Below are 12,576 nucleotides of genomic sequence, written 5' to 3'. Positions count from 1 at the left end.
CCCAGAAGTAGAATTAGTTGTATGGTCTGGCCATTTTCTTAATAGGATCATTTTCAAATCATTATAATCTCTTTTTTATAGATACTACAGGAAGAGGAGATGTTGAAATGAGTACTTCTTCTGTAAGAGTAGTACTTAATAGAAATGACATCTAAAAAGCTAACTAAGCTTTTGAACAGTATTAAAATGGAAGCCTACAAGTTCCAACAGTTATTTTATTACTTATATGCTGCTATAGTTGATGACTATATCTCTTTGTTCTTAAGAGATAGGAGGTTGACAGTACAGAAGCCAACCAAATTCTGCCTTCTTTTTCTCTATACCAAAATCGCCTGTGAGAATCTCTTCATAACAGTTTGGAAAACTTTGAAAGAGGATATTGAAATGGCTCAGTTTTTACTTATTGATTTATTTATTTTTCACAGTGAGCTTCTGATCTAATTTAAGCTGTATTTGTACCACAGTTGTCATCTGGATGTGCAAATGTGTTGTAAAACTAAAGGAAATTTTCAGGATTCCTTAGATGTTTGACAAATTGTTTATATGGCTGCAATGTAGTATGCTCCTATTCTAAGAGCTGCTTATCCATTTTAAAGGATTTCCAATTACGATTTAATGTTAATTTGTGAGTGAGCCTGTGACCTGTGCAAAGTTGTCAGGAGGAAAATTTTACTCCTGTGTAAGCAGAGTCCTCTAAGATGCTGGACCTGGGAACTTCTTAGTAAGTCCTAATCCAGAAGTTTCAAGCATTTATTCTCTGTGTCTAATAGGACCAAACCATGAAGCTGGTTGAAAGTTCAGGCTGTCCTGCTTTGGATTGTCCAGAGTCTCATCAGATTACCGTGTCTCATAGCTGTTGCAAAGTTTGTAAAGGTAAGACATTTTTGTAAAGTAAGATCCATGAGCATGAGTCATTGTTGGAATCAAGTTTAACTGACATGAAATAAAAATTTTTATAAGCAAGTTATTTCCAAAGAATAACAGTATTTCCTTAAATTATTTCTCAATTTAGTAGACAGTAGGTAGTCACAGAATATTTATTATGATTATTGAATGAAAATCAAGGTGTTTCCATACATCTTTGCTATATGTCTTATACCTATCTCAGGTTCTGGGTCTTTGAATTTCTCTCTGTGTGCTGGTTCTGAGTCAGTGTGACACTGCTGGAGAAATTGATACAATGGGGCTGAGATATTTTATTAGTCTTCTTTTTCCTTTCTTTCTCTTTTTTCTTTTTGTTTTTCAGTTGGTTGGTTTTTTTGGTTTACTCTTTTTCTTTTGTTTATTTTTGTAATTGACTTTGCATAATTTTTTAAAGGTGTTTATTTTGAGATAGAAAGTGAGTATACAGGTGTAAGCAGGGGAGGGGCAGAGAGAAAGGGAGAGACAGAATCCCAAGTGGGCTTTGGACTGTTCAGTGCAGAGTCCGACACAGGGCTCAAACTCACGAACTGTGAGATCATGACCTGAGCCAAAATCAAGAGTTAGACGCTTAACCAACTGAGCCACCCAGGCATCCCACTCATGGACACCTATGCTCCTCAAAAGTGTGAGGCCATCAGACATGCATTGCTCATTCTGTGTTGCCTCTGTGGTGATAAGCCTAGGACCAATAAGTAGAAAGGGCTTAGATTTTCAGTTAACTATAAAGAAAAAAGTAAAATTTGATCTATTCATACATGCAGTGGGTTGCCTCAGGAGGCAGTGAGTTTCCCATCACTAACTTAATATTCTATGCTAAATTCTAAAACTTGGTATTTTATTGTAGATTCAAAAATTAAACTAAAAGATTGATGATGGGCAGTTCTTTAAGATCCTTACCAGTAGCAAGATTATATGTGCCTTTCTGTACATGTCTTCCTTGATTTATGATGTGGCTATGTGTCTGTAACCCCATAAGTTGAAAACATTGTTGTCAAAAATGCATCTGAATACATCTCACCTATTGAATATCATAGGTTAGCCTTGCCTATAGTCAGTGTCCTCAAAACACTGAAAGGCATACCTCATTTTATTATGCTTCACTTTATTGTACTTTGTAGATATTGTGTTTTTATAAGTTGAAGTTTGTGGCTACCCTATGTCTAGTGAGTCTATTGGCTCTATTTTTCCAACAGCATTTGCTCTCTTCATGTTTGTGTCACATTTTGGTAATCTCACAATATCTCAAATTTTTCCATTATTATATTTGTTACGGTGATCTGTGATCAGTGATTACAACTTGCTGAAAGCTCAGAAGATGGCTAGCATTTTTCAGCAATGGGGCATTTAAAAATTAAGATACGTACATTTTTTAGACATAATTCTATTGCATAATTAATAGACTACAATATAGTATAAATATAACTTTTCTATGCACAAGGAAACCAAGAATTTACTTGACTTGCTTTATTGAGATTTTTGCTATATTGAGGTGGCCTGGAACTGAACCCACAGTATCTCTGAGGTATGCCTGTACATTAGCTTACAGCTGGGAAAAATCCTCTAATACCAAACCTGTTGTATAATAAACTGTTGAATATCTCATGTAACTTATTGAAAGCTGTAATGGAAGTGAAAACACAATGGCTGTATGGGTACAAGATGGTTGTATCAGTGGTTTACCCTTGTGATTACATGACTGACTTGGAGCTGTCGTTCACTGGCCCTACCAGCCTCACGAGTGAGGATTGTACCATTTATCATTAGCCCAGGAAAAGATCAAAATTCAAAATTCAAAGTACAGTTTCTACTGGATGTATATCACTTTTGCTCATTATAAAGTTGAAAACTTACAAGCCAAACCATCCTAAGTTGGGTCTGTCTGTATTTTATTGAAATTATCATTTGTGAATTTCTCTCCTTTATTAGACTATGCACCATGAGAACAGGGCTAGCTCTTAATATTCACCTCTATATCCTTAACACCTAGTATGACACCAGGGATGTTGTAGATGCTCATAATTGATATAGTTGGTACTGTATAGGGTACTGCCCTGTATGACCTATTAGCTCTTTTTGAATAATGGCTTTTATGATGATGCAAAGGAAAGTTTAAATGGGGGGGGGAGAAAAAGAAAAAGAAACTATAAAACATGTACCATTATATTTCTTTTATATCTTGTCTATTAAAAGCAGACATAATATCCCTGTCCCATTTTTTAAATTTTATTTTTATTTATTTTGAGAGAGAGACAAAGAGCAACTGGGAGATGGGCAGAGAGAGAGAGGGAGAGAGAGAACCCCAAGTAGGCCCCATACTGTCAGCACAGAACACGATGTGGGGCTCAATCTCATGAACCTTGAAATCATGACTTGAGCTGAAACCAAGAGTTGGACACTCAACCCACTGAGCCACCCAGGCCCCCATCTTTAACAGAGTGGTGCAGTTTTGTTTTGTTTTGTTTTCCTTTTAGCTTTTTCATCCATTCATTCAATTAAGAGTTTTAAAGTCTCAGTTCTGTGAAAGGCTATTTGGGCATTTCAAAGTGGTTTAAGACTTCGTCTACCAAGTATTGGTCCACTTTCAAGTTTTCAAAACAGCTCTCAGCAGCTAAGGAACACTACTAAAAAAGATTATATCAAGTAGATAGAAAGGCCATTTCAGTTTTCATCTTCACATTGCCTGAGCCAGCATCTTGAACAGAGCATGTGTGGAACTTGATATGAATCAAGAATGCACATGGGGCTCCTGTGTGGCTCAGTTGGTTAAGCAATCGACTTAAGCTCAGGTCATGATCTCACAGTTCATGAGTTTGAGCCCCATGTCAGGCTCTGTGCTGACAGCCTGCTTCAGATTCTGTGTCTCCCTCTCTCCCTCTCTGTCCCCCTCCTGCTCGCTCTCTGTCTGTCTCTCTCAAACGTTAAAAAAAAAAAAAAAAAAAAAGAATGCACATTCCACTCATTTGATTTGGGAGCTGGACGCACCCTGCAGCCTGACTAGAGTTTCTTTGGCAACCAAAGGTAGACTAAACCAGTGCTTCTCAAGTTTCAGTGTGCATCAGATGACATGGGGATCTTATTAAAATGTAGATCCTACTTCAGTGGGTCTGGCTCAGAGCCAAAAACACCTGTGTGTCTAATAAGCTCCCAGATGATACTGATATTACTGGTCAGTGAGACTACATTTGGAGTTGCTAGCTATTCCTGCATGCTAAATTGCCCCAAAGCTCAGTGGTTTAAAACAACAGCTATTATTTTATATTCTGCAATATTGTGTGTTAGGCATTTAGGCAGGTGATTCTTTTGAAACATGGTGTTAACTCGGGTCACTCAGCTAGGCTGGGCTAGAAGGTTCAAGATGGCCTCACTATACTCACTATATGCTAAGCATCTCAGTAGGGATGACAGGAAGACTGGGTACATCTGAAACCCTCTCCTTCTGCATGTAATCTCAGGACTTCTTAAATGGTGGTTTGGAGCTCTTAAAGACTAGGTCTGGAACTGACACATTATCACTTCTACCATATTCCTCTGGTCGAAAGAGTTGTAAGCCAGCCCAGAATCAAGAGGGGTGGGGGTAATAGACCCCATCATGATAAGAGTGTTAAAAATTTGTGGCCATCTTTAATCCCCTGGAAGTATCCAGGAGCTACTTAGAGATTTGGGAGGTAAACAGCTTCTCAAGAGGTCTAGAAATTAGACAAGGTTGGCTAGGACAAGATTTGAGTGAGTAGCTGAGATAAGGCCTTTCAGATGTCAAAAGAAGCCTTGAGCACATCCATTTATTTTTAACAGAGCCCTGATATATTGCAAAAAACAAGAAATGGAAATGCTAGCTACAAAAATTGTTATATTTATATTGTTTATAGTTTTAAAAATTAATGTGTTTACACAACACACTCAAAATACAGTGATGAAATATACTGTGACCAACATCTCCTCCCCCTGAGATTCTAATATAATTGATCGGAAATGGAACCATGGTATCACCATTAAAACAAAATAAAACAAAACAACAACAAAAAACACCTCTCCTATTAATTTTTTTTTTTTTACACAGCCATGATAGAACTACTAGCTTACATAATGCTAAGATTGGACAAGTCGGTTCTTCTTGAAACATTAAGCACCATTTATAATAAAGATTGCTTTAATTTCTGATTTCAAATATATAGAATAAACAAATGCGTTTCCTGGCATTCCCTGACTTTTAAACTAGAAAAAGTCAGGTTCTTAAGGCTTAAATTTTGAGTTAACACCTACTCATATGTTGTGACAAATGTATTTGTAATATAATTGGCCTCCAGTTTCCAGGCCTATCTGCCTAGTGCTAAGGATGCCGCGTTCACATCTGAAAAAAGTCAGTTTTGCAATAATGGTCACTAAATATTCCCTGGGAGCAGAGCATGAGATGAAAGTGTTGGCCTTTCCACCAGAGGCTCAGCCAGTGCCAGAAACGAAGCTGTGCACCTAAATAAGACCCCAGATCTCTAGGCACCAAATCCAATCCAACCAAGACTGTTTTTTGGTACTCTGCAGCTGGGGATCTTATGTCATAGTAGCTCAGGAGCAGTGTAGCAGGACTGGTCTTTTCACTTTTTTCATGTTTGAGAACCTCTTCAAGGTTATAGCGAATTACAACATGACAGAGACTTGGTGATACAGTGAGGACTCTGACTCAGAAAGACACAGAAATTATATTATAGAATTTTTGTATCTGCATCTCTTCCTTTTTCCTCCTCCCTTGGCAACACCTTTCTCTGTTTGCAATACCAGTAAGTTCTCCTCCCTGGATGCCCCACTTTAATTTAGCATTTACTTCATCAAGTCCTATAAGTAGTAGGGACATCTATACGTAGAAGGTTCAGTGGGCATAGATTTTCTCCCAACTTCTGGATAATAAAGTTTCCCACAGTATTCAATTATACCTTCATGATTCTTGTTGTATATGTATTACTAATAACATAATTTAGTTAATTTTCTTATATCTACTGTTAGTCACTCATTTTTCAAAAATTTAGCTTCATTCCAAACAATGGTATCCATAAAATAATGGCATTATTTGTTAGATTCACATATTTTTAATACACACTAAAAGAAATTCATTGCAAGTAGTGCTTTTTAAAAAGTATACATCTATGCACATGAAACATAATTTTGGAAAAATCACGATTTTCCATCATCCTGCAAATATCTAAATAAGTTAGTAATCTTTTAGGTGTAAGTAATAAAACACCCAATCCAACTGATGTAGGCAAGAAATGGAAAATATGGGTCCTATGAGAAGCTTTTTACAGCTCTGCAATCCTGCTCCTTTGCCTAGGTGGATCTCTGTTTGTCTCTTCTGAAGTGGCTTTATTTTCATGCTCCCTGTGTTTTCAGCTAGACCACTGACATTCTTATGCTCGCATCATTATGATACTGGAGTAGGTGAAAGAAAAACTTAGTATCTTCAGGAGTTGAACAAAAGTCCCATAATTGAGTTTTAATCATCTTCATTAGCCTGAACTGGGTCATATGCCCAGACCTGAAGGAACTAATGTTTCCAGGTCAGTGGGATGCATTGATTATCCTGAAGGGCGGTACAGTCCATCTTCCTGTCGGCACATGGGTTAACAATAGGGGTGAATGGTTCATCCAAACCAACCATGTGGGCTGTTTTTTTCCCCCCACAAAAAGGAGAAATAGACCTAGTGGACAAAAACCACCTCAAAGTTTATTATCTTTCCCCTGATTATTATGTATAACCTTTTATGTATATTATTCTTACTCATAATCTTTTGTATTCACCCTTTCCTTTTCAACCAGTTGTAGGGAAATGCATATTAATATGTTATAGAAAGATCTATACTTACCAAAAAACAGAGGACTTCATGTAAATTTGAAAAACTTATAAAAGGAATAGAAAACTTGGTAGCTTTGAAGTTTAAGTCCAAAGTGGGAAATAAAAGCTAGATTGTATTAGATTAGATTAGATTAGATCCATCCATCTATAACAAATACTTGAATTTTCTTCTGTGATAAGTATCTCAATGTATTTGGCTAGCGGCTTATTGGTAATACTCTAGTTGCTTTAATTATTAACAAATACTGTGCTATTATGTTTTTACATAGATGATCTCATTTGAACTTTACATTTTGGCGAGGTAGATATCATCTTAATTTTACAGATGAGAAAAAGGTTTTAAAGGTTAATTACTTTACACAAGTAGTAATTTACACAGCTAGTAAGTAATAGAGATTTGGTTGTAAATCCAGGTCTTTCAACTCCAAAAGCCAAGCACATATGACTAGAAATGCAAGTGTGGAGGTAATAAGGCTGTGGGTTTTTGCCATCTTATACTGAGTTTTTGAAGTTATTACCTATAGTTTGGAAACAACCCACTTTAACTGAATCTGAATTTTCTACCTATCAATAGGTAGTCTTTTGATACTGGCATTTGTATCTAAGCAGTAAAACAACCAATGGATTCAATCAATTTGTTGAGAAAATAAATAAAAATATCTATCTGACATTGTTTAGAGTAAATTAGAATTTGACAAAAGTTTTAGCTTTCACGTCTCTGGGTTAATTAAAAAAAAAAAAGAAACATCTGATAAAAAGTAAAGGACTCCCTAGTTGAACCTCAAACAGTAAAGGTAGGATCACATCATTATCTTATAGTTGGAAAATTCTTGCAGCAATTAGATACTGCATGGTGAATGTATGCATGATATTCAATGCTGAGATAAGAGGCCTAAGCATTACTTACAGGTAAAATTGGAGAAGGACTGTAATAGAGGTGGAATGGCCTAGAGAGTGATGGCATAGATTGGGCAAAGTCTGAAGAAAGAGAAGAGAAAATGCAGCAAAGGGAAAAATTGAAAGATAGTTTTGAAAAATATAAACTTACGAAAGAAAAATAAAAATGCCTTAGCACAATACCTGTTGCTAGTCACAGCCCTCTCAGCATTGTTGGAAACATTACAGGTGCAATTTTGCAGAGTTAGTACTGTGTTAGAACATGATCTCTTGATTCTGTGTATAACTCAAGGAGTGGGCCAGTGTTTACAGTAACTTTGTTTTAATTTAGAATAAATATGAAGTGATTTCTTAGAGACTTTTCATTATAGATTGATGAGGTACTGAGCTATTGGGGTAGAAAATGAAGATGACTTTTAAACTGAAATTATTTCTTCTCAGGCATTGTAAAAAGGCAATGGAATACATTTTAAGAAGTACGGTCTCAATTTAGCTACTTAAAGAAGAAGGAAAGAAAAAGACTTTAGGAGAAAACATTTTTAACTCTTTCTCTCTTCTTGAGAATGAACGTTTTACTTATAAAGGTTGGGCCTTACACATGAGAATGTAGATTGTGAGGAATCACGTCCAGAAAATTTAGTTGTCAAGTGATTTAAATGCCACTATTGACTATATATTGTTCTGGCCTTCATACCCCTTTGTTCTATTTTATTTCTGTAGAAATCACTAATTCATTTTTTTTAATTTCCCTTTTTAATGCCATTATTGCATTTTGAGAGCATCACCCTTCTTAAGGCTTATGAAGTTGTACACACAAGTTTTTACTATACATTGTAGTTGCACTTCATGGGGGATACGCTTTAACTGTGGGGTGATATTGAAAATAGTCATTACAGGCACCAGGCAATCAGAATGGACACCAACCACAGCACTGTGCCAGAGTATGCTGCTGGCTGTGGTACTATTTAGTCCCACCCTTTCACTGAATCACAGCCTTCTATGGTAATTTGGTTACAAGATGGGCCAGTGTAGAACTTTGATCTTCATGATTGGCTCAGGTGAAAAGTCTTTCCCTGACTATATGTGAGTAGATGAGTTTATTCTGAGCTACATGAAATACATTTTTCTAGTCCTCTTTTCTTCTGTACATGGACTGAAATTGTAATTCATTAGACAGTGTAAAACGAGATAGATAACTTATGCATCAGGCAATTGGAAAATTGTTTGAATGATGTACAATCATGTAATTTCCATTTAGTATGGAGTCCAGTGTTTAAACTTTTCATTTCAGCATCTTAGATCTTTGAACAAGGGATTCACACAGGCAGAAGAGATCCTAAGAAATTACACGTGACTGGTACCACTGTTTATAAAATGTTCCATTTTTTTCCATCCTCTCATAAAGACTCTGGAATCTGTGAAATCTTTGTAATTCATAATTTTTTCCCCTTCTTTTGAGTGGACATCCTCTGCCTTGCAGATTTCCAGAGACAATTAAAGTGATATAATTTTAACTTTTGACACATTTACAATTTTTTTAAAGGATGTCAGGCTGTTTCATTTCTTAAGTACACAATGTTCATATTTCATCCGGCCCAGGCCTGTATTATCCATAGTACTGATAATGTTCAACCTCTAATTCACAGATTACTTTCTCACTGAATTATCTTTTTTTTAAGTTTATGTATTTATTTTTAAGAGAGAGACAGAGACAGTGAGAGGGGGAAGGGCAGAGATAGAGAGGGAGAGAGAAAATCTCAAGCAGGCTCTGCACAGCACGGAGCCTGATGTGGGGCTCGAACTCACAAAACATGAGATTATGACCTGAGCAGAAACAAAGAGTTGGACACTTAACCAACTAAGCCACCCAGGCACCTCCTGAGTTGTCTTTTATATTATAAATCTTCATTTTGGACTCCATGGATCTCTCTTTGTTCCAGATATTTGGAGGGCTATACTTCAAATATCAGGGACTAGAAAACCTAAAGTCAGAAGGAAGACATAGGAGACAGAATTAACTTGAAGTAGGAAACACCTGAGTTAAACATAAACACCTTTTAGTACACATAGCATGTGGTTCTCTAACAATGGATGAAGGTATCAATTTAAAAAATAATTTAGGGAAAAATGGCTTCTAAATCAAAGGGAGTATTTAGTCAGCAAAATTTATTCGTTTTGTCATATTTTCATTTACCTTAATAAGTTTCTTTTTTCTTGTAGGTTATGACTTTTGTTCTGAAAGGCATAACTGCATGGAGAATTCTGTCTGCAGAAATCTGAATGACAGGGCCGTTTGTAGCTGTCGAGATGGTTTTAGGGCTCTTCGAGAGGACAATGCCTACTGTGAAGGTAATCCTTGTAATGATGTGTAGCTCAGCTGTTTAAATTTCCTAGGATTACTGCATGCAAAATTTATTAATTTCCCAGGTTGTCAAGTTGATGGGCCCATTAAAAGCAGTGAATTTAATTTGAAGCATATTAATCAGCTAAAAATAATTATCTTTCAAATTAAAGTTTTTTAGCTATCTGCTGTATGTCAGACTAATAAGTTATATGGCTGGTTTCTTGAATTAAAATAATACTTCCACTGTGAAATTGCCTTTCTTTTTTCATAATTAGATATTCAGATAGTTCACATATTGACATGATTACTGTGGCTTGCAGTTAGAATTGTAGTTAGATTTTTCCAATGTTGTTGAACAAAAGCAATCAATTAACAGAAGATAAAGTACCACTGCTATCTTTGTTTGCTACTGTGAGTAATCTCAGTGGTTGTATTAATGCTCCGTGGTATTTAGTAAATAGCTCCAGTGGAGTAAATAGATTCCTAGTTATTTTTTTAGAATCTTAAACTAATACCCACGGTAGTTTATTCTCTCATGGAAACAGTCCAGATACTGTGAGGAGGCCCTTGACATTCACAAATACTGTTCAGGAAAGATCCTGGAAGTCCATGAGATGTAGTAATTTATTACTTCCCTGAGGCACAGATTTAGATGATTCTCATTAAATATGTGACTAGCTAGTGGGTCTTGCAAGTAAGAACACTGACACAGTGGTGTTTGGACATTTGGAGGGTTCTAGACTTATCCTTTCCAAATGTCAAGAATGTGCCATTGGTCCTTGGAGACAGAAAACCTCTAAGGTATAAACTTGCCAGCCTCTGTTTAGCTACACGATGATTTATTGGCCCTTGAGAAACCAATTTCTGTTGTTTCTCTTAGCTTTCAATAGATTTTCTCTGCCTTAAAAGTTGGTATTTATTTTTAAAATTTACCTTTTTTTCCCAAAGTATTTCTTTAAATGCTTCTGATTCAGTCCAAAAGAGACCATTATATTTTTGCTGAAAGATAGGTCTTTCCTTCTCCATTTATGATGCAGATTTTTTAAAAAATGCTCATTTTGAAACTTAGTAGTGTATTTTCATTATAATATTTGAGATCTCTAACATGTAATAAGCCCCACTGATACTGTCAAAATGTGTAACATGAAACCACATGATATAAATTCATGTAATACCTCTTTCTGGATCTTAATTTTCTGATCATTATATTTATTTTGAGCTTCTGCTTTTGTTGTTGTGGTTAAGTATGTGCACTCATGTAATAAAGATTTAGTGAGCACCTATTGTATACCAACACTTTTCTAGGTACTGGGTAGTGAATAGTGAATAAGACTGAGAAGTTTCCTGTGTTCAGATCTCACATTCTAGGGGGAAGACAGAGAATAAGTGGTAACCATAGAAATAGAGAAGGCAGTTTCAGGTAGTAATAAATAATAGGAATAAAATGAAACAGGATGATGTGATAGAGAATGATTGGGGGTTAATTTAGATGAGATGGTCAGGGAAAGTATGTGGGGTTGATGGAGACGAGTTGACAGTTGACTTGAGATTTGATGATAAGGAAACAGCATAGAAAGATCTGGAACAGAGCATTTCAAGCAGGAACAATAGCAAGTAGAAAGCCCCTAAGTGGGAACTATCTTGGATGTTCTAAAACTGAAAGAAAGGATAATGTGATGCAGCAGAGGAGTCAGTTAAGATGCAATCAAAGAATGAAGTAGGGGCCGGGTATTTTAGGGAGGCTTGTAAGGATTTTAGGTTCATCTCAAATAAGGGAGTGATATACTTGTATTGAAAAGGATGGCTCTGGCTGCAGTGCCTTAAATTAACTAAATTGTAGATTATGGGTTAAATATGGTGGGGAGAAAGAGACACAAATAGGAAGACCAGTTGGGAGGCTTTTGCAGTAGTTTAGGCAAAGATGTTGGTGGTCTGGATTAAGAAAATGATAAGGGAGATAAAGAGGAGGAAGCGTGTTCTTGGTGTTGTTTTGAAAATAGAGCCAACACTACTTGCAGATAGTTTATTGTGGAGGAGAATTGAGGAGGGATTAAAGCAGTTTGAACAACACATGGATGACGTTGCTGTTTATTGAGATAGGAAAGAGTTTAAGAGAAGAGGGCAGAGATTTAGATTAAATAACTTTTTAATGCAACCTATTGAAAATGGGTTTTTATCATTGTTATGTATAAATGTATAGCACAAATGAGCAGCTACTTTGCATTCTGAATGGATCATACTGAAAGATGGTTTGTAAATTTCTTCACATTATTTCTTTGTCATTTAAAGATAAAAATCTTCAAAAGTTAAGAAAATGATGGAAAAACTTGGTTTATTACAGAGATCTTGAATTTTTCATGATGAGGACTTTTAATATCGTATCTTTCATTATTCACGTTAAGAGGTTTTTTCCAGTATTTTGATCAAATTTGGTTTTCCTTTTCATTCTGTTATTGTTGTTAACTTTAAGGATATTTGACTTCTTAGAAGCAACATTTAAAAATTATGCAATGGTTCATGTTGTCTCTCAGATGGTCTACAGAATTCTGGTCCTCTAAGAAATTAGACT

The 12,576-nt window shown here is 35.9% G+C and overlaps 1 protein-coding gene across 1 annotated transcript in view; it reads left to right on the top strand.

Moving 5' to 3' along the window:
• Nucleotides 1-12,576, top strand: part of NELL2 (neural EGFL like 2) — a 363,516-nt gene that overhangs the window by 139,081 nt on the left and 211,859 nt on the right. The window contains exons 11-12 of the mRNA XM_047066347.1: nucleotides 771-873; nucleotides 9,884-10,012. Of these exons, the coding sequence (XP_046922303.1) occupies nucleotides 771-873; nucleotides 9,884-10,012 (232 nt within the window). The remainder of the gene's footprint in view (nucleotides 1-770; nucleotides 874-9,883; nucleotides 10,013-12,576) is intronic.

Source organism: Lynx rufus, unplaced genomic scaffold, assembly GCF_022079265.1.
Source record: "Lynx rufus isolate CCGP_SWC_20201006 ecotype Redwood Valley unplaced genomic scaffold, mLynRuf1.p SCAF_7, whole genome shotgun sequence".
In the NCBI taxonomy this organism is placed as follows: domain Eukaryota; kingdom Metazoa; phylum Chordata; class Mammalia; order Carnivora; family Felidae; genus Lynx; species Lynx rufus.
This window is presented reverse-complemented; position numbering and strand designations above follow the sequence as displayed.